The sequence below is a fragment of the Gossypium hirsutum genome, chromosome A07 (genome assembly GCF_007990345.1).
Source record: "Gossypium hirsutum isolate 1008001.06 chromosome A07, Gossypium_hirsutum_v2.1, whole genome shotgun sequence".
NCBI classification, from domain to species: domain Eukaryota; kingdom Viridiplantae; phylum Streptophyta; class Magnoliopsida; order Malvales; family Malvaceae; genus Gossypium; species Gossypium hirsutum.
Genome location: NC_053430.1, coordinates 45292050 through 45316996, shown reverse-complemented (window position 1 = coordinate 45316996; position 24947 = coordinate 45292050). Strand labels below are relative to the sequence as shown.

Sequence of the window (24947 nt, the reverse complement as noted above, 5' to 3'; positions counted from 1 at the left end):
ACTGTTCACGCGCAGGGCAAATCGCGTCCCCAGGAGCGCGCTACGTGGCAACAAATCGCGTCCACGTCAGCGCGCTTTGTTGACGTGGCCACAAAGCATGCTGACATGGACGCGATTTACTGCCACGTCAGCTAACCGCGCTGACGTGGACGCGATTTGCTGACACGTCCCCTGACATCGCGCTGACGTGAACGCAATTTAAAGGAAAATGGCCCATTCCAGTAAATAATAAAATACCAAACTCATTTCGATAAAATTAAAAAAAAATAACTTTTAATGGTAAATTGCCCCATTCTTTCAATTAAAATTTTAACAATAATAAAAGAAAATTCATAATATTTTTTTATCACACTTTTCAAAAATAAATTTCCATTTATCAATGGCAACAAGAGTCCTTAATTAATGGTAATATTGTTAAGAAGTAAAATTACAGTATTGTCCATTTCCTCCCAACGTTTTCAAAAAATTTTGTCCGTACTTGTATTATATCTTTCCCATTTTGCAGCTTTAATTCAAACTTTTTAACTCTCTCTCTCTCTCTCTGCAGCTTCATCGCTCAAAACAATTTTCTGGGTAAATTTGGTTTTCTCTCTTCTCTCTCTACTTGATTCCTTTTCCATTTCTTCATTTGCCTTGCATTTCAGTTTGAGTACTCAAAGATTTCTCATGCCTCAGATTTCCTCATTTCTTTCCTAAGGTAACGTACTAACTTTTTCTTAAGTCAAAGGAAGTTTGATATTTTGATCCTTTTATGAACACAAGGTTGCATAGTTTAGTAAGTTCATACTGTAACATTTCATCACCTAGCTTGTGGTCAAGAAATTTTAAGTAATGAGAGGTCCAATTGTTCTTTTTCAGTTTTGATTATTTCCCTAGTATTGCAACAACTCGTAAAACCCGGGTTGAAGATGCTTTTTTCTTTTTTGTTTTTTCCCCCAAAGATTCAAGTCACCAAAATTTTCTATCATAAACATTGCTGGCTTGAGATGATGATGTGTGTGTTTAATGCCCAATTCATAGCCGTATTACTAAAATTTTTGTGTGTATATATTTGGAGGATTTTAAACAAGTGCTATCTCCGTACTTAAATTGAGATATACATCAAACACGAGTATCAAATCCAGATGCTTAAAAAATTTGAAGAGTTTGCATAGATTGTGAAATAATAGAGTATTCTTCAAAGGTGATGGACCAATTCTTTTTGACCTTCTGAGTTTTTTAATTATATTTATTGTTTATTTGCATCTGCCATTCTTACAGAATCCTTCATTGTTCCTTACACTCTGCAGGTCACAAGTTTTTCACTAATTTATATCTTTTCATTTACAAACTCTGCAACTTTTAAGTGCCAAAATGCCTAGATCAAGGTGAGAATCTAATCTGCTGTGTATTAATGGATATCCTTGTCATAGTTTTAGTTCTTGGATATTAATCTTGTATTAGTTAAACCATGGTTTTTTTCTGTTTTAGCTATTAAAACTAGTACCTGTTTATGGTTTGTAATGCCGTTTTCGGATATATAATTACACATTTGAGCAGAACTCGGGAATTAACCTAGCTAGTTTATGTAGTCACCTTTAAGAGATGATGGTTACCAGATTTTAACTTCGAATCCCAATATCTACAAGTGTACCAGCAAAATATGCATTTGAGCATAAATATCTTGCCTAAGGATTTCATCAAATTTTATTTAATTTTGCATGTGATTATCCGGTTTCTCTTTTTAGTAGGGGCTCAAAAGTGCCACAAAGGCAATCTCCTCGAGGATCAAGTTCTGATTCATATCCTCTGCGTCATCGAGCAATTACCGATAGTAGTAGTCCCAAGCTCAGAGAATGCCGTTCCCGAAGTGGTACTCCCCAATCAGGTCCACTAAATCAGAAGAAACTTGGCACTCGCATTGCAGATTTAGAAACTCAACTAGGGCATGCACAACAAGAGCTGAAGATTTTGAAGCACCAGTTGGATTCGGCAGAAGCTGCAAAGAAAGAAGCTCAAGAACAATTGGAAAAGAAGACCAAGAAGCCAAAAGCTCCCCAAAAAACTCATGATTCTAAGAAAACACACAGCTGCAGCCTCAGAGATGAATTTCCCGAAGATAATCGACGAGAAACGGATGTCTTTGAAGTCCCAATGGAAAAAGTAGCAATGGAACCTAAGCTGGAAGTTGACACAACAGATGCAATAGAAACCTCAACTGATCCAACAACAGCATTGGAGCCAGAGAAACCACCTTCGAATGACTTGGCTTTGAAAGATGATCAGATCAATGTGCTAAAATCCAAGCTAGCGGAGAAAGAAAATGAGGTTATTGCGTATGCTCAAGAAAATGAGGACCTGAAAAACCAGTTGAATGAAGTGACAACAAATATATCAACTGCTAAAGCCAAGAAAGCAGAAATGAGCTTAAGTTTGAGACTAGTTAAACAAGAGCTAGAAGCAAGTAAAAAATTGGCAGCTCAATTGACGGAAAAACTCCGATCCGTGGAAGGGCGAAGGGAAGCACTGGAAGAAGAGATGAAGAAGCTAAGGGTACAAACAGAACAATGGAGAAAAGCAGCAGATGCTGCTACAGCTATTGTTTGTGGAGGTGAGGAAACAAATGGGAGGCTCTCCAACAGATGTAGCTCTATGGATAATATTCATTTCGGTGGTGTGTACACAGGTTATGTTGGATCACTTGGCTTGGATGATGATGATGGTGATGGTGATGGTTTCCGAACTGAAAAACGAAAGGGCTCCGGGATCAAAATGTTTGGAGACTTGTGGAAAAAGAAAGGTCAGAAATGAAAGTGAGTCTCTGTGATATTCAGGGAATGGTATTTTTAGCTGTTCATGTATAATAGCTGAGGTCAAATGTTTGAATTGTTGGCCATCTGATCCTTAGTAGGTAGTATGGTTCTACAGTGTTATGTTTAAACCATTAATATGGTGTAGTGTTATTTATATGATTAGGTATGGGTTCATATGTAATGCGGCCATTCCTTTAAGCCATGTGCAAAAAGCAAGGGTTGCCCATTCCTTGAAACCCTGTGTAGAAAACTAGGGTCTGGGGCTGAACAAAAATGAAAAGAAATTGATGACAACAAAATTGGTTCCAATAGTAGTATTGGTTGGATTTAGCCTTTTCAACTCATGGAAATTATATCCCTCTTTTTTGCCATCTTCTATCAACTTATCAATAGCATCTATTTTTCCATTTTATAGAAAAAAATCATAAGATTTAATGGATCGAAATAAATAAATAAATTGCAAATTGAAGTGGAGTACTACCTATATGAATATTAACTATATACTAGCAAAATAAGATGCTATTATTATTTGATGCATTTGCTTTCGGAAGCGAGATTAAAAATTTTGTCTTTAATTAATAGTTAAAACAATAAAAAAAAATTTAAACAAGGGTCACTTGGTTCAGCATGGGAATATGGAAAAAAAATACATGGAACATTGATTAAAATTTTTGTCAAACATCCGTCCTGGTATTGATTCAAACGGTGATTAAAATATTTATGAAACTGTAATTATATTAGGATTATACGAGGCTACCATTCTATAATTTAAAGTAACATGATAAATATTTGTGGAAAGAACAGTAAAAATAAATCCAATATTTGCTTATATTCAAAAAGAAAATTGCAATACATTTACTCTTTACAATTGCATGAATAGTTATCCTTTTACGTAGAGCCTACACATTTTTACATCTCTCAAGTTGTCTTGCTTTTGCTGCTGTTCTTCATTTATCCTGCCTTAATTACCGGTCTCTGCTCTGTCTTCTTCATCTTCTTCCTTTGTTCCTCATCTTCATTCTCTGCGTTAACGAGCTTCCTCTTCGTGGCGGAAGTTTCAGTTCCAGATTGATTATTCAGAAATCGGTTGATAGTATCTCTAAGAGTTATATTAGGAAGAATGTCATCAGCCACTATTTGTCTTCTGCAAACGCAGGTAGCCATTGAAACAATGCGATCTCTCACGCATTTTTCACAGAAACTAGAGAAACAGCACCTCGTCAAAACAGCATCTTCCATTACTTGTTTGCACAAAGGGCAGTGAAGTTCGGGTGGTACTGTCTTGGAGTTACAGCTACTCGAAGTTGTTGAAATCGAAGCGTACGAAATCCCAGAGCTTTTAGAACTCGAATCGGATGTGTTGGAAGCCCTTTTACGGTCAAATTTAGGGTCACCATTAGTAGGGCAATGGTGAATATAATGTCCACCCACATTGCATCGACGACAGACATAACTCTGCGGCGGAATTCGCCGCCACTTTCCCAAGGTTTTAACAGATGAAATTTTAAACCCATGGTCGATTTTGGTTTCTTTACAATGGGTATCTCCTGGTTTCGCAATTGAGTTGTTGGAAATAGAAGTAAAATCAAGTCCGAAATCATCGAAATCGAAGCCTTGTTCTTGAAGCTCCTCTTTTACAACAACAGATGGTGAGTTGGTTTGGATATTGGGATTTTCTTCTCCGCCGATAACGATGGGTAATCCAGGCGGTCGAGGAACACGACGGATCAAAAGGTAGGAGTTTGCGAGGATCAAAGAAGAGCCATTGGCCAACTGTTGATCGGTTTTGGCATCGGAGATGAGTAAGTCGAAATCGTTGCCATTACCGTAGCGTTCGGAAGCGAAGATTTGGTGTTTGAAATCGGAGAGTAAAATGAAAGGACCGTCGATGGGAAGGGAGTGGGAATCTTTGGAGCTCTTGAACTTGTAATACACTACCGCCATCGATGGAACAGAGGAGTAGAGTTTGATGAAAGGAGAGAATTGGGGTTTTCTTTTTCTCGAGATGTTAGAATGAAATTTGAATTTAGTTTCTACAATTTATAGGGAACAAAGAGGGAATTTGGATAAGAAGACTTTCATTAGCATTTGGATATCTAAATTTATTTTTTAACTTTAGGGGTTGTTTGGGTTTAAAAATTGGGTTTTTTTTTATCCAATTTAAGAAAGATAAATTCGGGCTTAGTCTAGCCTGTGCATATTTTATCTTTTTTGATTTGTTTTATTTAAATCATTATTTTAAAACATAATATACAAAACACGTTAAAAAAATGTTAAAATAAAATTTTTTAAAAAAATGTTATATTATTTTAAATATAATTTTTAAAATTTTATATATTGGGTTGGGTTATTTTGTTGGGTAAATTTTTTTAGGTTTTGGGTAATGGACTTTATTTGTTATTGAATTAATGATTTAATATATATGTGTATGTATATTGTTAAACTAAGACTTATTTGATAATATGTTTTGATATAACAAATTAAAGTGTTTTTGAATAAAAGTTAAGTTGAACACATTGATAAAATCAATTTGAAATGGTGTCAATTAAATCAAACATTTTCAATCATGTTAAAATTGTTTTTAAACAAGTCAGAATTGTATACTTTTTAGCCTAGTATCGATAGTTTTGAAGATATCGATACCCATTCTAAAATCGATACCAAATTGACATTCTATTTTCATGATTTTTCAAACAATGATAAAAAGTATCAATACATTTTCAAAAAGTATCTATACCTTTTACCAAGTATCGATATCTCTGCTCCAACGATTATTGAAATCTGTATTAATTACAAAAAATATCGATACCCTTTTAGTAGGTACCGATATTCGATGTTGCAAGTTAATTAAATGAACTGGTATTTCCATCCCAACAGTTATATTCAATTTCTCAACAACCACAACGGTTGGAAATCAATTAGAAGATATAAAGACCATCTTCCAAGGGTCTTACAACAACATGAGACATGTGTAAAGCTTAAAGATCGATCAAAACAACCTAAGAGCTTAATTATTTCATACCTTTTCTTTTGAACACTTGTGAGCTTTCATTGTATTCATTTAGCTCAAGTGTTCTTCTTTGTATTAGTGCTTAATTGGCAAACATTCTGATATTGTAATGATTACTTCTTAGTTTACTTATTTGTTTTCTTTGAGAGAGGGTTAATTCTTACGGTTTGAGTATAAAAGGGAGTGCAATCTTAACATTTTGGGGCATAAATTTTAAGGGAGTTGTAAGGTTAAACCTTATCCTCAATGGTTACCAAATTAGTGAATTTAGGAAAATCCTTAGTTGTGGTAAGCTAAGGTAGTGGAGTAGACATTTGGGGCCGAACTATTATAATTCCTTATGTTCTTTGTTGCACAATTTTTATTGCTTCCATCACAACATCTCAAAGGTCAATTCAACTTCCCTATCAGCTATCTCGAGTTAGATCCTTCCGAACTAACATATATATAATTATTATTTAATATATAATTAATATAATTATTTTTTATAAAATAATATTTTTGGGTTGAGAAAATCTTGCCCAAGATTCAATCCATATAGAAAATGGACCTTAAATTTTACCTAAACTCATTTTCAGGCATTGTATTTTTGCCCAAACTCTTTCATTTTTTGAGTTGGCATTTGAGCCTGGACAAGTGACCCGACTCATGAGCAGGTGTAATTTGGAGTATGCAAAAGATAATTTAGTCAATAAAATATATTGATTTTTTATAACATAATATATATGATATAATATAGTAGCATTTTTCACAAAAATGGAAAGTAACCATTTTTTTTGTTTAAAAAAGGAGCATTCCAGACTATTACATTATAATTAATCTAGGAACAGATAAACATATAAGGTCTTCATGCAACACATTTAGAGCAAAATCAAGGGTTTTAGACTAAAGGTGAAAGCAAATGTCCATTCCTTCTGCAACCTATGCTAAACAATCAACCAGCCTATTGCATTCCCGATACACATGAGTTAAGTTGACATTCCAATCACACCTTAACAAATCTCGAATCGTATTTATGGCGTGCGATTCCGGCTGATTAAACATCAAGTTCCCCTAAATATGATGCAGTGCTTCTAGACAATCTAATTCTAACAACACATCTTGACAACCAAGCTTCTGAGCATGTTCAAGACTATCAAGTTTACCCTAGAGTTCTGCCTCACATGCGCTACATAGCCCTATGTTCCTAGCAAATCCTAGACACCACAAACCATCTGCATCTCGGATTACATCACCAACCATACCTATTACGTATAGCAAATTCTGACCACTATCAAGCTATGTATAAGTCCATGAGGAAAAAAACTCATGGCACCATTTGTGAAAGCCTGTCGGGATAGTAAACTCGTGATTTTTTACATTGCTCTTGTAATGTGATTCACTTAGCCTTTCTGGTGTATTCTGTGTAATTTGTATGGCAAGAGTTCTTTATAGTCTCATTGATGTATTCAGTGTTACTTGTGCGGGAGATAATGGTTATTCGTCTGTGTGGCAAGTTTCTTATATGTTCTGAGAGTTCTTTATCAGATAAAGTCCGTACTAAGATATGTTATGTCTAAAGTTAATTTGGCTTGATTAGTTTAAATGTAATCGAGTGTATATTAAGGGAAGTTCCTGAAAGAAAGTATATATGTGCATGTGTATATGTTGATTAAAGAACGTATCACGACACAAAGTTTTCCAATTGACAAGGCTGATCCCCTTTGGGTCATCTTTCTTTCCCCATACAAAATTACGTAACAATATTTCCATTTCAAGCAAAGCCTATTAGAGAGAACTGTTGTTTGCATTACATATACCAATATAGAAGCTAACATCGCCTTTGCAAGGGTGATACACCCTGCAATAGACAGTGTATGCGCTTTCCAACCAGCTAACTTCAACATTATTTTCTGGACCACATAACTATAAGTCTCTTTGGTTACTCATTTGTGCAATAGGGGAACTCCCAAATGTTTTCCAATATTGTCAACAGTAGCAAAGCCCAGTCCAATTGCTCACATGTGTAATGTTATGTCTATTTGTTATTTTCACATATTGCCCACAAAAAGATCAATTAATAGATTTGATGAATGATGTTTGCATTAAGACTAAAATTTTGAAATTCAAAAAATATAGTCTCCAAGAATCATCCAATTGGTGAACTGGACTAAATCTATAACTTTAGGTATAATACAGGACTAATGACATAATTGAACCAAATAGATTTAATTGTTACCATCGGGTTAAGACTAAAATTCCAAAATTCGAAAAGTACAAGGACTAAAATTAATCAAATTAAAATGCAGATACTAAATCCACAGTTTACGTAAAGTACCAAGTCTAATAGCAGAATTTAACCTTTATTTTTTTCCTTGTTCAAATAACAATATAAAAAAGAGCAAACTACACATATAGTCACAAAATCCGAACTACGTACCGTGGATGCTTGAATTGCAAACTTTTTTATTTTGGATGTCTAAAATGAAAATTTTGATAGTTGAGTGACTATATGTGTAGTTTACCTTATAAAAAAATTTGTTAAATTCTAATTTCCAGTAATCTTCTTATTTAAAATAATCAAAATTTTAGACAAAAATTAGGTGCTAACTATAGTAAAAACTTTTTTTTAATGAGAATGACCGAACCAAAATATTACCAACTTTTGGATCAAAATGAATGTATGTCCAATCTCATTAAAATAAAATGTTTAGCTTCCATTTTTTTTGATTTAAATAAGGATATAAAAAAATTGTAGTATTCTAATTTCCATTCTTTTTTTGAAAAATATTGACTAAAAAATATGAAAATTTATTTGATACATTGTCAGTGGAGTTTTTAGATTTCACAAGCAGAGCTAGGGGTTGATAAGTGTCCATAAGAGTATAGTCAAATATTAAAAAGTGAGACACATGAAATTTTTTAAGATTATTTATGGAATAAAAAAAATATACTGACAATAAACTAAATACTAACCCATAATTATTTATTATTATTCAATATAATTTAATTATAAATAGTATAAGCATGTTACTTCATAATAATATTTAATATAATATTCATACTTCCCCTCATTTTTTAAAAAGAGGATCTTCATAATATTTCTTAAAAATTAAGATTAAATATTAATAATAGTTTAATTAAGTCCAAGGACTGAATTACTAATAAATGCCTTTTTTTTTAAAAAATCATCTAATTAAGCAATTATTTTGAAAAATTACAAGACTAGATTAACTTTACGAAAACGCTTCTAATTATCAGCACTAAAAATGACAACACCAATATTTTTTTATTATTTGGTGCCTCCTATTGACGTGAAAATAAAACTTACAAAACAAGTCTTGATATAGATTCCAAGTCTTATTTCTCTTGTTTTTTTAAGCGATGTGGGATATGGGTATATATAGACTCATAATCCGTTTGCAGCTTGTTTTCTTAAGTGATGTGAGATGTGAGATATTGGTATATATAGACTCAATAAATAAATAAAAAAGATAAACTTACATATATATAGTAACACATAATATTTTACATATATATTTTATATATAGATGTTGTTAACGCACCAAATAATTATTTATAGAAATTATATAGTTTTGACATATAAATAGAAATTTATATTATATTTTTATATAAAAAATTGATATTATATTTATAATTAATATAAGATATGACATGAGAAGATAAATGATCGAATACAATTCTAATTAATATAGTTTTTCTTTTATCACAAAAAATTGAATTCTAATTAATAAAAAGGGGAAATTTACCCTTAAGTTAAATAGTCAACCATGATTTTTTTTCCTATTTTAATGAATTACAATAATATGGTAAAGCCCGAACAACTAACGCAACTAACACGACTCAAACTCAGGCCTCACCTAGGACAGTGAACACCCTTAACCATCAAGCTATCACATGGGGTTCATAATTATTTTTTTAATACAGTATGTAATGTTTTATTTATTTCAATGAAAATTTTCATTTATTAATTAATTAGGTAAAAATTACTAATTTAAGTGCATCCATAGGATAATTATATTCAAAGAAATTTGATTTGGAATGATTATATACATTTTCAAAAAAATCATCAGTATTGCCTACGGTTCAAGAGTTTAATATCTATATATAAAATATTATGTGTAAGTTTATCTTATTTATTTATTTATTTATTAAGTTTATATATACTCATATCTCACATTCCACATCGCTTAATAAAATAAGCTGTAAATGGATTATGATTTTATATATACCCAGATCCTACATCCCACATCGTTTAAGAAAACAAGTGAAACCCTAAAATCACCTGGTCCCATAAATTTTCAAATTTGGTAATTATTTTTTAAATGGTGTTTTTTTAGTAATTTTCCTTGTACTTTTAAAATTTAATCCATTTACTTTTAATTTCAAGAATGTAGTCCCTCTATTTGTTTGATTTAGAAATTAAAGTACAATTGATAATACTATTAATCGACTTTCGTTAAATTTAGATATGTATCATTAATTGGACTTTAATTTTTAAACGAAACTGAGTATTAAAACACCACATATTTAAATTTAATGAAAATCTATTAAAAGTGTTATAAGCTTTAGTTTTCAAATCAAATGAATAGAAAAAATTAAATTCTTGAAAATAAAATAAAACAGCTAAATTTCAAAAGCCCGAAGAGAATAAGGACTAGAGTAGGGGTGAGCAAAACTTGATTCGATTCGAAAAAAAATCGTATTCCGAGTTAATCGAATCGAATTATTCAAATTATTCAAGTCAGCTCGAATAAGTAATTTGAGTTGTGATTTTTAATCGAGTTTTACAATTTGAATAACTCAAATAATTCAAATAATAGATCGATGTAAATACCCTTTTAGTCCTTGTCAAGCTTGAAAATGAGCAAATTAGTCACTCCCTCAACAAAAATTACGAAAAAATCAATATAATTTTAAATAATTTTTAAAATTCAAAATATTTATAAAAATTCTAAAATTTATATTTTTTAAAAATTATAAAAAATTCTAAAAAATATATAAAGAAATTAAAACATTAAAAATTTTCTAGAATAATTATTTTTGAACCTAAATAAGTTAATTAATGATTTAAGTTTACCGTACTAAAGTATTTATTTTATTTTGAAAAAGTTATCAAATATATATAATTTCAATTTTATGTGCTCTAACATGGATTATTATATTATAACAATATGTTAATTTATTTCATTTTACTCGACTTGATTTGAAAAAAATTTCTAATCAAATTAGGATAATAAAATAAGAGTCGTCAAACTCAAAATTTAGACCTTAAAATAAATACATATTATTTGTAAATAACAGAGACAGTTAAGCTGAGCCATGGAATTATTCTAAATGACAACTGTACCCTTATTGAGGTAACATATTTACTGGTCTCATGTTTGTCGTAGTATAAAATGCAAAATTGCTACTTCAATAACAGTCAATCCTTTCGTATGATACCTTAAATCAAATTCAGACAAACAAGCTCCCTTCAATTCAAGTCATTTCATTCACATTCCTTCTTAGTTGTTTCTTCTTCCATTGGAAATTTCCATGAAAGTTCTTTTCTTCTTCTTTCTTAATGGTGGTGGTGGTTTGGGTTATTGGAAGTGACTGAAAAAGCTAAGGATCTTTTGTTAATAAGTTGGAACATAAAGATGATTTTAGAAATGGAATTCATGGAGGTTTCAATAATGCATCACATTGGGTTGATTTTCATGCTGCTTTGGCTGCTCTCTTGCTTCAATCTTTGCAATGCAGTTGCTTATTTCGTCTCTCTCGTTTATCTCTACTCGGTAATTTCAGAAATTTCTTTTGATTCTTTTAATTGGATTTTTTGTAGCGCAAATTTCATTTGGTTTATTCATTTCTTTGTTGATTGAAGGTTCATGCAGGGTATATAATGAGATTGAGGAAGAAATTGGAGTATGAGGAAAGACAGCAATCTTATAGGAGAAGGGTAATTTTCAATCTCTTTCTTTCTTTCTTTTTTTTTCTTTTAATATTCTATAGATTTGTAATATTCTGATTGTGTTTGTTTTATTTATCAGTCATTTTAGATATAATTTTGCATCTGGGTAATTCTTATTCATGATTAATGGAGTTTTTGCTTTCTTTACATTGGCTCTAATGGGTTAATTTATTGTCTTTTATGTTGGTTTAATGGAGATGGGTTCAAGTTTTGGATTCTTGATTTTGATATTGTAATATTATCTGTCCCTTGAATGCTTTGTTGGCCTTATCTTTTATCTTCAGGTGTTTTCGGAGTCAGAGTCGGTTCGTTGGTTAAACCATGCTGTTGAGAAGATATGGCCGATTTGTATAGAACAGATTGTGTCGCAGAAGATTCTGCTTCCGATCATACCGTGGTTCTTGGATAAGTACAAACCATGGACTGCTGTATGAATTTTTTCTTTCTTAGTAATTAACAATACCGACATTCGTGTTTAGGCCTGTGAATGTTACTTGCAATGACCGATAGATGATCGATTTTGATCCACTTTGTGAGCTTTTGATGTTATACATGCAGAAAAAAGCTGTGGTTCAGCACTTATATTTAGGAAGAAATGCACCTTTGTTTACAGGGATGAGGGTTCTTCACCAATGCCCGGATGACGACCACTTGGTACTTTCTGTGATTTCCAGTCTCGAATTGTATGGTGGTAGAAATTACAATATAATGCATGCAGGTAATGGAGTTGGGAATGAATTTTCTCACAGCGGATGACATGAATGCAGTTCTTGCTGTGAAACTAAGGAAAAGATTGGGATTCGGGATGTGGGCAAAGTTACATATAACAGGCATGCATGTTGAAATTAAGGTACCGATAAATACACACCTGTTATTTTCGCCATAGTATTGACTATCAATGTTTAAGAATTGTAGGACTGCATCTGGATATATGTACATAAGTGTTAGATTGCATTAAGATTCAAGACATGGCATTACTTAGTTCTAACTCCATTTTTTTGCAAATACACATTTCTTTTATGTTGTCATTATTTAATTTCCGTTATTGCTCTTTTCGTTGTCCTTTCTTTGGTCTTGCAGGTTAAAATTGGGGTGAAGTTTCTCAGGCAGTGGCCTTTCCTTAGTCGTCTGCGATTATGTTTTGTTGAGCTTCCATATTTCCAGATGACTGTGAAACCTATCTTTAATCATGGACTCAATGTTACCGAAGTTCCAGGAATTGCTGCATGGCTTGTAATAATCATTTCCTTTAGGCTAAATCTTTATCTTCTCTTTTTATTCTCTCGTCTTTTCTCTGAGTCATATTGTGTATCCCCTTTTTCTAGGATAAGCTTCTCTCACTAGCATTTGAACAGACACTTGTTGAGGTCAGTTTTGTCAACTTTGTGCACCAACTGTTTTCTCATGCAAACAAGTTGCATTTTCAGATGCAATTAGCTCTAAATGTTTGCTTGTTTTGCAGCCAAATATGCTCGTTGTTGACGTTTTGAAGTTTGCTTCACCCCAGCCAGGTATTTCTGATTTCATAACCGATTAACTATTGTTGCGAGTTAATACGTGTTACTGGTTATGTACTCCAGAAAATTGGTTTACTGTTAATGAGAATCAACCTCGTGCTCATGCCAAGGTTGAAGTTGTTGAAGCAGCAGATATGAAACCTTCAGATTCTAATGGTTAGCTATAAATCCAGTTTCTCAACTTTCCCTTTATGTATTATCTGGTTTTACAGTCAATGATGGGAACTGGATACAAGTTTTCAGGATTGGCTGATCCGTATGTGAAGGGGCAACTTGGCTCGTATAGATTCAAGACTAAGACACATAAGAAAACTTTGTTTCCAAAATGGCATGAGGAATTCATGATCCCCATCTCCTCATGGAAGTCACCTAATGTACTAGTTATCGAAGTTTTCGACAAAGATCATTTTGTCGATGATACCCTCGGGTTTGTCTCTGAACCTCTATAATAAATGCATTCTGTACTCATGTTTGAATTCTTTGAACGGCATCTTCTTTCCGATTACCTTGGCCTCAACGCTTCAAGAAAATTGTGACATGCACATGTTTCCATATCTTATATTTGATTCTATGAAAATGGATCTATTCTTTACCCTGGTTTTATACAATTGTGGCATTGTTACAATTGAAAAAAAAAAGGGATTTGTTACCAGTAGTAATCCGTGAGGCTTGTGATTATTAATTGTTGCTTTGTGATCTTAATGTTCATTTCCTCTTAGGTTGCCGTTGTTGCTTAATCATACTACTTAGTTTTGGATCTTATTTGACATACTAATTTAATTTGCTACAATTTACAGTAAATGCACAGTGAATATCCATGATTTACGTGGTGGCCGGAGACATGACATGTGGTTAACTCTTCAAAGTGGTAAAACCGGAAGATTGCATCTTGCAATAACCGTGGTTGAAGATAACACTAAGGTAACTTATTCTAACTTCTCTTTGCAATCTTAAATATAAAAAATGCTTTTGTGTGTCAAAACTTAAAATCGAGTCTGTGGACAATTTACACAGGGAAATAATGGCACAGTTGATGCCGAAGCATTAAACAAAGAAGACACACAAAAGGCCTTACCAGCTAAAGCTTCTGATAAAGGTTCATCCTCACCTGTACCCTCGAAGAAACCTCAGAACTTACCAGATCATTTTGAGCCTATAAACATTGAAGGACAACAAGAAACTTGTATATGGTTTCACCAGCCAGGAAGTGAAGTGTCACAGACATGGCAACCGAGAAAAGGGAAGGGTAGGAGCAGTGAAACACAGATTGATGGGGTGTCTACTGATTCTTTTGGCGGTACCCTTTCTGGAGGATCTGAATCCCCTAAAAGTGACAGCAACAGTTCCCCCGAAGCGAAAATAAACCGAGTTAAGCGCGGTCTTCAGAAGATAAGTTTGGCATTTAATAGTTCCAAAAGTCACGAGGGCAGCCTAGAAGAGGTGGTTCAAACTCCAAATGCTAACTTCAGAACTGTTAATGACAAGGAAGATGCTGTGAAGTTAGCCCCAGATGACAATCTTCCTTCAACCGAAAAGGTCTCAAACAAAGAAAGCTCAAGTTCTAATGAAAGCAGCTCCGAAAGCCCTAGCAGAATGAAAGGTATGGCAAAGAGTTTTCTAAAACATGCCGAGAAATCCGCTCGTCAGCTCAAATGTGTTCTTTCCATTAAAGGAAGAAAATTACTTGAATCATCTATGGTCGACCAAGAGTTCACACTAGAATCCGAATCCTCTGGTGATGAATCAATGTCATCCCCCGCGGACAAGAGATTACCAACGGCTTCCAATCCTGTTTCCACAGCTTCCAGTGGCAATACCGAAACGCAGGAGCTTGACGTCGTGCTGGATTCAAGCAACCAAGTTGATCAAGCAATCACGATTGAGCGACGAAAAGAAGATAATAACGAGGTGAACAACTCCAATAAACTCAGTAATGCAGTGATCAGTCTTGGAAATTGAAGTTCCTAAAGCATACTTGGAGTGTAAGAAACAAGTATAGAAGAAATTCTATGGGGGATAAATAAAACATGGTTAATATATATATATTAAAAAAGGGTCTCTGAACTTTACTCCTTTATTAAGATAAGTCCTTTACACTTAAATCATCCTTTTAGGTTTATACTTAAGTAAGCTCTTATTTCAAGGGGAAGGTTGATTTTTGTTGGGGGTTATTTAGGTATAATTGAAGTTCAAGGGCTTATTTGAGTATAAGTGAAAAAGTTTAGGGATTTTTTTGAAATTTAGTTTAGCTATAAAATATTGACATAAGTTTTGAAGAATAGTGGTAGTGGTATATGTCGAAACCATTTTTTTTTTGGAAACAAAAATTTTGGTTATCGACTTTGAAAACAAAAATTGGAGTCGCCACCGATCTGTGATTTAGGTGTGATCGGCCCACCTTAAAAACAAATTTGGTCTACGAAATTTGAGAAAACGGGTTCGGGAGTCAGTTACGCACGAGGAAGGGTTAGCACCCTCGTAACGCCCAAAAATCGGTACCAAATTGATTGTTTAATGTCTTGGTGTCGAAAATTAAAAAGATTTTGTTAAGCTCAAATGTTGAAATCTAAAAAGGACAAACAATTATTCAAGTCATGCGAAAAAAATTGAGACCCAATACGTTAGGGACAATTTCTCAAAATCCTCGAATTTTGAATATCGCTTTTTAATTAATTTTTAAAGAAAGAAAGAAAAAAAATATTTCGAGAAAACAATATGTCATACCCAATGCGTTAGGACATAACATATCGAATTCCCGAAAATAAATTTTGTTTATATTTTAAATAACAAATATTCTCGGTTATTTAGAATTAACAAAGAAAATCGGAACCCAATACGTTAGGGCTCAAATTTCCTCGAAAATCCCTAACTTTGAAAATCGTTTTTATTTTGAAAACCTTTGAATCATAAAAATGATTTTAGTATTTTGACAAAATTAAAATGTTATTTTTGAGAGTATGAAATGCATATATACATGTATACAAAAAAATAATAAAAATAACATAATAAAAAATATATATAAACAAAAGACTTATATAAAAAGATAAAAATAAAAATATAAGCATAATATATTACTAATTATAAAAAAAAACATGGACACATATGTATATATAAAAGAGATTTGAAGGATATATTGATAAAGGTGTTAAATAATATAGGTGTATATTTATACGTATTATAATAAAAAATATTTGGATTATAAGATATTAAAAATATATAAATGTTATAAAATACGAATATATAAGCGCATATATATGTATATAAAGCTAAGAAAAATAAAGTAATAATAAAACATAGGATACGTATAGAATATATAAACTATAAAAATAAAATAATATGTTAATAAAATATATACGTACTACATATATATTTAAAACATTTATAATATATATTAACCTATATATATATATGCGCACATATATACATACAATAATAATTATATAGTAATAATTATACTAATAAATAATATTAACAATATATAAAAAACCAAAAAAAAAAAAACAAATTAAGGACTAAATTTAAAAGCCAAACAGAATTTATGAGCCGAATTTGAAAATAAAAACAAGAAAAGGAGTAATTTAAAACACGAGCAGCAGGGAGAGGACTGAAAACGAAAATTACCCAAACCTTCCAAAATACTGCGCAGCATTGGATCAATTTGAAACAGTAATAAAATGTGCTGCCAAATTTAAAAGAAATAAAAAACGATTTAAAAGTACTGTAAGAACAACTATTTTATCAAAACGATTGAAGGACGTATGGAGGAATGTTTCCCGTTTAGATTTCGATCCAAAAGGAGTGAAGAAATTATTTCCTGCTCCAAATCGACGCAGATCTACGGTGCCAGTAATACAGTTTGGATCCAATGTTTGCCATGACGAGGGTGATGATATTGATGATACTGATCCGAGGGAAGAGATTTCCCGAGTTGTTAAGAATATCGATAATGTATTGTTATCTCATGAACGTAACTTGATGAGTTGCAGAATCGTTCATCTCTCAAATAGTTACAGAAGCGGTGATGTTGAGAAGTGGATCAAATATCTTACATCCGAGAAGAAAGTGCAAGAATTGGCTTTCCTTTGCGATGATTTTCAGCATGAGTTTTATCCAGTAAGCCTTTATGGATGGGGTCTGAATTTACCGTCTGGGATTTTTTCATGTAGAACTCTGCAATCGCTTGAGTTCACAAATTACGGTATCCGATTCCATCGCCCTTTTCACCATTGCCATAACCTCAAAACCTTGAAACTCTATTACTGTGATATTAGGACTGAAACCCTTGAAGCAATCGTTTCTAGCTGTGATTTTATGGAACATCTGAGCGTTTGTTCTTCCACCTCCAGTTTAAAACAGGTTCGGATCTTTAGCCAAACGGTTAAGACTGTGGAGCTGGAATCATTGGATTTGGAGGGGATTTATTTATCTACCCAATCTCTTGGTGCTTTGGTGCTTCATTCTATGAAATTTCCAGCCAAAAGTTTGGTTATCCATGCTCCAAATCTTAGGGTTTTTACTGCAACTCGCAAGCCCATAACTAAAAATCCATACAATTTCACCCGTCCTTCAAAACAGACCAAGATTGCTGAAATTCTAGAGTATTGCACTCATCTCTTGGTAAGCATTTAATTTCATGACGGTTTGGTTATTAGAATCATACACCTTTCGCTCTATCTAAATCTGTATTTTATTATAAATGCTTCTTTTATTCTTGTTTTAATACATAAATTCGTTTTGATCTTTTACTATACTTTTGTGCTAATAAGCAATTTTTGAATCATACATCTTTTATCTATACCTTAATATTTTTATACACGCATGCATGTTTTGTTTTTAATATGTAAATTGGTTATCAAATTATATAATATTGTTTTAAATAAATGCTTGGTTTGTTTTTGTGCTATTACGATAAGTGTAAAATACATGTAGAGAAATCAGATTTATGAATCCCAAAAAATTTAGTTTCTATGAATTGTAAAATTAACGTGATGATTTAATAAATTATTTTGGTTGGCCTGTGCAGACACCTGTAAATTATAAAGCTAGTGATCCAATGGAAGACCCAAATCTGTTTAAGAATTTGAGGGAGCTAACCATTGATTTAGACTTGAACGATAGAAGGGAAATGTTGATCCTCTGTATCGTTCTACAACGCTGCCTTAGTCTACACCAACTTGAAATCAACATAGAGGTAATTTATATATATTTAGATCATCCTGTAGTGGTGGAAATGTTATGAACATGTGATGATCCTTGATTTATGCATTATATTCAGGAAAGCAGAAGTCAAATAGAGGAAGCAACCAGGGATTATAGTAGTGTAAACAGCCGACTGCCATATCCAGAGACAAAGCTATGGGAGCAAAGGGAGCTGTGCGATTGTATTACATTCACACTAAGACAAGTATCCATTAAGGGATTCAACGGGAAAGATGGGGAAATGGAATTCCCAAGGCATCTGATTACGAAAGGTGCCAAGTTGGAGAGATTAGAGATTTGGTGCAACCATGACTGGTCCAGTGAAGGAGGTAAGGCAACTCTTGGTTTACTTTCACTGCCTAGATCCTCCATTGATGTCTCCATTCTTCTTAAACCCCCACCCAATTTGTTGGTAGTTTTGGAAGATGGGTCTCAACCCTAGAATAGGTTTTTTTTTTTTTTGCCCCTTTATGTCAAGGATTTTCGGATTAGTTAAGGATTTTGCATGGGATGGGGCATGTATCATTGGTTTTTCAAAGATGATTTTGTGTGTGATTTTATGTTTATATATAGTTGGAATGACATGCTCCAGTTGGAAAATTAGTTTTAATGGGATGATAGCAAGCTTTACTCTTGTCGTACTTTAACAAAATTGTGAATGTCCTATTTGTATTTGTTGGGTTTGACACTTGTATTTTTGTTTTGTCGTGTGGAATATTGACATATGGACTATTGAAATAGTGCCATGTGGACCAAGAGAAAAAAATTAAATAAATAGAATTCAAGAATTTTGTCTCTTCTTTTTAAGGTTAAAATCATTTAATAAAATATATCATTTGAATAAAACAAGTAAAAGACAAGAATGGAACACAAGATAAACATGAAGTTGAGTTACTGTTTCTTTGCTCGACTCTAAAATACCCTTTCCATATAAAACAAGCCATTATCAAAATTTAGGTTTAAAAAGAGGATATATGTAGGTTTCCATTGTGGAGTATTTTTTTCATTGAAGCTCTTGCGAGAAATCAAATTGTGAAACAATGGCGACGAATGATTTCATCCGCAACCTTCACAACGAAGTTTTGGCTAGGATTATATCAGACTTACCAGCCATTGAAGCAATAAGAACAACTCTTTTATCAAAACGATGGAAGGATTTATGGAGGTATGCTTCCCGTTTAGATTTCGATCCAAAAGGAGTGAGGAAACTATGTGGTGATGATATTGATGATCCGAGGGAAGAGATTTCCCGAGTTGTTAAGAATATCGAAAATGTATTGTTATCTCATAAACGTAACTTGATTAGTTGCAGAATCGTTCATCTTTTAAGTAGTTGCAGAAACGGTGATGTTGAGAAGTGGATTAAATATCTTACTTCCGAGAAGAAAGTGCAAGAATTGGCTTTCCGTTGCGATGATTTCCAACACCAGTTTTATCGAAGAAGCCGTTCTGGATTGGGTCTGAATTTACCGTCTGGGATTTTTTCATGTGAAACTCTGCAATCACTTGAGTTCACACATTACAGTATCCGATCCGATTCCCCTTTTCACCATTGCCATAACCTCAAAACCTTGAAACTTTATCACTGCGCCATTAGCACTGAAACCCTTGAAGCAATCGTTTCTAGCTGTGATCTTTTGGAACGTTTGAGCGTTTGTTCTTCCCCTCCAGGTTGAAACAGGTTCGGATCTTTAGCCAAACGGTTAAGACTGTGGAGCTGGAATCATTGCGTTCGCAGGGCATTTATTTATCTACCCAATCTCTTGGTGTTTTGGTGCTTCATTCTATGAAATTTCAAGCCAAAAATTTGGTTATCCATGCTCCAAATCTTAGGGTTTTTACTGCAACTCGCAAGCCCATAACTAAAAATTCAGACAATATCACCAAGATTGCTGAAATTCTAGAGTATTGCACTCATCTCTTGGTAAGCATTTAATTTCACTACCTCTTTTACTAAGCATTTAATTTCACTACCTCTTTTACTTTCTGGTTAGATACAAAGTAAGCATTTTGTTTTTGTTTTAATAAGTAAATAGGTTTTCGAATTATGCGATGCTTAAAGTTTATATGTTGTGGGTGTTACATAAATACTTATTTTACTTTGATTATCGGGAATTATACACCTTTCACTATACGTTGTGGGTGTTACATAAATACTTATTTTACTTTGATTATCGGAATTATACACCTTTCACTATACTTAAATCTGCTTATTTTGTTTTTGTTTTTGTTTTAATACCTAAACTACATCTTTCAACTATGCTTAAAGTTTATATTTTATGAGTGTTATATAAATGCTTGTTTTGCTTTGGTTATCGGAATCATACACCTTTCACCATACCTATACCTCTATTTTATTATAAATGCGTACTTTATTTTTTTTAATAAGTAGAACGATTTTCGAATTATATATCTTTTAACGATACTTAAAATTTATATTTCATTATATATTATAAATGCTTATTTTGCTTTGGTTATCGGAATCATACACCTTTCACCATATCTATACCTCTATTTTGTTATAAATGCGTAATTTGTTTTTGTTTTAATAAGTAAAACGATTTTCGAATTATATATCTTTTAACGATATATTTCATGGATGTTATATAAATGCTTATTTTTCTTTGGTTATCGGAATCATACACCTTTCACTATACCTAAACCTCTATTTTATTATGCTTATTTTGTTTTTGTTTCAATAAGTAAATAGGTTTTCAAATTAGATATCTTTTAACGATACTTAAAGTTTATATTTTACGAGTGTTATATAAATACTTATTTTGCTTTGGTTATAGGAATCATACACCTTCCGCTATACCTAAACCTTTATTTTATTATAAATGCTTATTTTGTTTCTATTTTAATAAGTAAGACGGTTTTCGAATTATATATCTTTTAACGATACTAATTAAAGTTTATATTTCATTGTGTACTATAAATGTTAATTTTGCTTTCGTTATCGGAATCATCCACCTTTCACTATACCTAAACCTCTATTTTATCATAGATGCTTACTTTTGTTTTTATTTTAATAAGTATAATGATTTTTGAATTATAATGAATTATATATCTTTTAACGATATTTAAAGTTTATATTTCATCGTACGTTATAAATGCTTATTTTACTTCTTTTACAATACCTAAACTTGTATTTTATTATAAATGATTATTTTGTTCCTGTTTTAATAGGCAAAATGGTTTCAAATTATATATCTTTTAACGATGCCTAAAGTTTATATTCCATTGTGTTCTATAAATACTTATTTTGCTTTCGTTATCGGAATCGTACACTTTTTTCTATACCTAAACTTATATTTTATTATAAATGCTTATTTTGTTTTTGTTTTAATAAGTAAAATGGTTTTCAATTTATATATCTTTTAACGATACTTAAAGTTTATATTCCATCGTGTTTTATAAATTCTTATTTCGCTTTCGTTATCGGAATCATACATCTTTTATTATACTTAAACTTGTATTTTATTATAAATGCTTATTTTGTTTTTATTATTAAGTAAGATGGTTTTCAAATTATATATCTTTTAACGATGACTAAATCTATACTCCATCGTGTCTTATAAATGCTTATTTTCTTTGGTTATTGAAATCATATACCTTTTACTATACCTAAACCCGTATTTTATTATAAATACTTATTTTGTATTTATTTTAATATGCAGATTGGTTTTCAAATTATGTATCTTTTACAATACTTGTAATTTATGTTAATAAGTAACTTTTGAATTATACACCTTTTATTTAAATTTTATTTTATCGTGTTGTATAAATGATTACTCTATTAATGCATTAGTAGTTTTTAAATTATACATATTTTATCGTGTATATATTCATGCATGTTTTGTTTTTAATACGTAAATTGTTTTTGTGCTATTAGGTACATTGGTTTCTTTTAAAGATATCTATAGTTGTACTTTACAGTGTTATATATAAATGTTTGGGTGTTAAAGAGATGAATAGCTAGATATAAAAAACCGAAAAATGTTGGATGTAATTGTAAAACACATTATATTTGAACCTTGGAGATGATATTATTGAGAGCGACAATCATGAATCTCAAAAAAATTGGTCTCTGTGAACTGCAAAACGAACATGATGACTTGATAAATTATTTTGGTTGGCCCGTGCAGACACCTGTTAATTATGAAGCTAATGATCCAATGGAAGACCTGAATCTGTTTATGAATTTGAGGGAGCTAACCATTGATTTAGACTTGAACGATAGAAGGGAAATGTTGATCCTCTGTATCGTTCTACAACGCTGCCTTAATCTACACCAACTTGAAATCAACATAGAGGTAATTTATATATATATATACATATATGTTTAGAGTTAGATCATCCTGTACTGGTGGAAATGTTATGAACATGTGATGATCATTGATTTATGCATTATATTCAGGAAAGTAGAAGTGAAATAGAGGAAGCAACAAGGATTACAGTAGTGTAAACAACCGACTGCCATATCTAGAGACAAAGCTATGGGAGAAAAGGGGCTGTGCGACTGTATTACATTCACACTAAAACAAGTATCCATTAAGGGATTCAAAGGAAAAGATGGGAAATGGAATTCCCAAGGCATCTGATTACGAAAGGTGCCAAGTTGAAGAGAATAGAGATTTGGTGTAACCATGACTGCTCTAGAGAAGGAGTTGAGGCAACTCTTGGTTTACTTTCACTGCCTAGATCCTCCATTGATGTCTCCATTCTTCTTAAACCGCCACCCCAATTTGATGGTAGTTTTGGAAGATGGGTCTCAACCCTAAACTAGTCTTATTGTCAAGGATTTTCGGATTAGTTAAGGATTTTGAACAGGATGGGGAATTTATCATTGTTTTTCAAAGATGATTTTGGGTGTGACTTTATGTTTCTATATTGTTGGAATGACATACTCCAGTTTGAAAGTTACTCTTGTGCCTTAATGAAATTGTCAATGTGGTATTTGTACTTTTAATTTATTTGATTTGTTAATTATATTTTTATTTTATGGAACATTTTGGTACCCTAATTTAGCAGTGTTAAATTTTGACATATATCGACACATGAACTATTGACAGAATGTGACATGGCACAGTGATTAGGGCAAAATGTTAAAAGAATAGAATTTTTGGATTTGCTAAAAATTTTCTCCTTTATTTTTTAAATATCATTTAGAAAATCAAATAAACATACATGAAATTTTATTAAAATATATCTTTTAACAAAGAAATATTTTTTTAATTAAATTAAAAGTATTAAATTTAAAAAATTATAAACCCATTTATTTTCTATTCTTTTTTTATCTTTTTTCTCTCTACTTTCATTTTCTTCATTTCTTTCTCCACAATGAACTCTCGCCACCATCATTGTTGTCGCCACTGCTCCTATTGCTAGCATCTCTACGCTGCCTAGTGGTCTTGATTCTCACTCTAAAACGAAGCTCGTCCTTCCCTTTCTCTTTCTTGCTTTTGTTCTCCCTATAACCAACAAAAAGTTCAACCAAAGTTTAAAAAAGAAAAAAAAACCTTGATCCATCTCCATCCACAAGGTTCTAGCAATGTTGGGCTAAGAAAATGTTTATTAATAGATAAAAATATGATGGAGTGCGAGAGTTTAATCCATTTGTATCCACAAGATTCTAGCAAAAATGAAGAAACAAAAATAATACAACAAAAAGAAATAAAAAGAAAAGAAGAGAAAAGATAAATGAAAACCTAAGCTAAGAAAAGAAGAGAAATTATACAATGTCTAACATAATTTTCTACACCGGCCTAGTCACCCAAATAGTTGATATAAGGTGGTATTTATAGAAAAAAAATATTTAACCTAACATTGAAAACTATGTCCTTAAAGAAAAAGCGACTTAAGCTGTTTGGACACAAAATTACCCTTACAATTTTTCTTCACCCGTTAGACTTGAGTGTCGCAACACCTAGGCTTTCGGTGTTGCGACATTCATGGCAGTGCGCACGAGCTTTGCTTGGGGCACCTTGTGTTGTGATCTTGACGACAATGGCACTAGGTTCCTTCACTTGAACAATTGGCTTGGAGTCATAACTTCGAGGGCTTGTAGTTGCAGCTTTAAGGCTTGGTGTTGCGACCCACATGATTAGTGTCATGACTTCAATGGTAGATTACTCCAAGTTGGGTTTCATTGAACCTTCCGCTATACCTAAACCTCTATTTAATTATAAATGCTTATTTTGTTTTGTTTTAATAAGTAAAACAATTTTCAAATTATATATCTTTTAAAGATACTTAAAGTTTATATTCCATCGTGTTTTATAAATACTTATTTTGCTTTCGTTATCGAAATCATACATCTTTTATTATACTTGAACCTATCTTTTATTATAAACGATTATTTTGTTTTTATTATTAAGGAAAATGGTTTTCGAATTATATTTGTTTTAAAGATGCCTAAATTTATACTCCATCATGTTTTCTAAACCCATTTATTTTGTTTTCTTTTCTTT

General features: G+C 32.0%; 6 protein-coding genes across 9 annotated transcripts; 5 read left to right on the top strand and 1 right to left on the bottom strand.

Moving 5' to 3' along the window:
- The first annotated feature begins 492 nt into the window (after positions 1-492).
- Positions 493-3132, top strand: LOC107904006 (interactor of constitutive active ROPs 4). Of its 4 annotated transcripts, none has more exons than XM_016830253.2 (4): positions 512-697; positions 1058-1183; positions 1290-1367; positions 1731-3132. In XM_016830253.2, the coding sequence occupies exons 3-4, from the start codon at positions 1354-1356 to the stop codon at positions 2788-2790; spliced, it is 1074 nt and encodes a 357-aa protein (XP_016685742.1). In that variant the 5' UTR covers positions 512-697; positions 1058-1183; positions 1290-1353; the 3' UTR covers positions 2791-3132. The 4 variants fall into 4 exon arrangements, with proteins under 4 accessions (XP_016685741.1, XP_016685739.1, XP_016685742.1 ...); XM_016830251.2 differs by having other exon boundaries at positions 1728-3132; XM_016830252.2 differs by lacking the exon at positions 1058-1183 and having other exon boundaries at positions 493-697.
- Positions 3133-3743: 611 nt separating this feature from the next.
- Positions 3744-4736, bottom strand: LOC107902387 (E3 ubiquitin ligase PQT3-like). The gene has a single exon (XM_016828578.1). The coding sequence runs from the start codon at positions 4734-4736 to the stop codon at positions 3744-3746; it is 993 nt and encodes a 330-aa protein (XP_016684067.1).
- A 6489-nt stretch (positions 4737-11225) lies between these two features.
- Positions 11226-15554, top strand: LOC107904007 (C2 domain-containing protein At1g53590). Its single transcript, XM_016830254.2, has 12 exons — positions 11226-11582; positions 11672-11746; positions 12043-12186; positions 12317-12412; positions 12477-12608; positions 12839-12991; positions 13084-13125; positions 13221-13269; positions 13339-13431; positions 13519-13702; positions 14073-14196; positions 14290-15554. Exons 1-12 carry the CDS (start codon positions 11445-11447, stop codon positions 15232-15234), a joined length of 2175 nt encoding a protein of 724 aa, XP_016685743.1. The 5' UTR covers positions 11226-11444; the 3' UTR covers positions 15235-15554.
- Positions 15555-17002: 1448 nt separating this feature from the next.
- On the top strand, positions 17003-19100 carry LOC107902389 (F-box protein At1g80960). The gene is made up of 3 exons (XM_016828579.2): positions 17003-17892; positions 18299-18466; positions 18551-19100. The coding sequence occupies exons 1-3, from the start codon at positions 17251-17253 to the stop codon at positions 18914-18916; spliced, it is 1176 nt and encodes a 391-aa protein (XP_016684068.2). The 5' UTR covers positions 17003-17250; the 3' UTR covers positions 18917-19100.
- Positions 19101-19336: 236 nt separating this feature from the next.
- LOC121203718 (F-box protein At1g80960-like) lies at positions 19337-20150 on the top strand. The gene has a single exon (XM_041074162.1). The coding sequence runs from the start codon at positions 19515-19517 to the stop codon at positions 20148-20150; it is 636 nt and encodes a 211-aa protein (XP_040930096.1). The 5' UTR covers positions 19337-19514.
- A 5-nt stretch (positions 20151-20155) lies between these two features.
- LOC121203717 (uncharacterized) lies at positions 20156-22942 on the top strand. The gene is made up of 3 exons (XM_041074161.1): positions 20156-20398; positions 22623-22790; positions 22895-22942. The coding sequence occupies exons 1-3, from the start codon at positions 20261-20263 to the stop codon at positions 22940-22942; spliced, it is 354 nt and encodes a 117-aa protein (XP_040930095.1). The 5' UTR covers positions 20156-20260.
- Positions 22943-24947: the final 2005 nt, after the last annotated feature.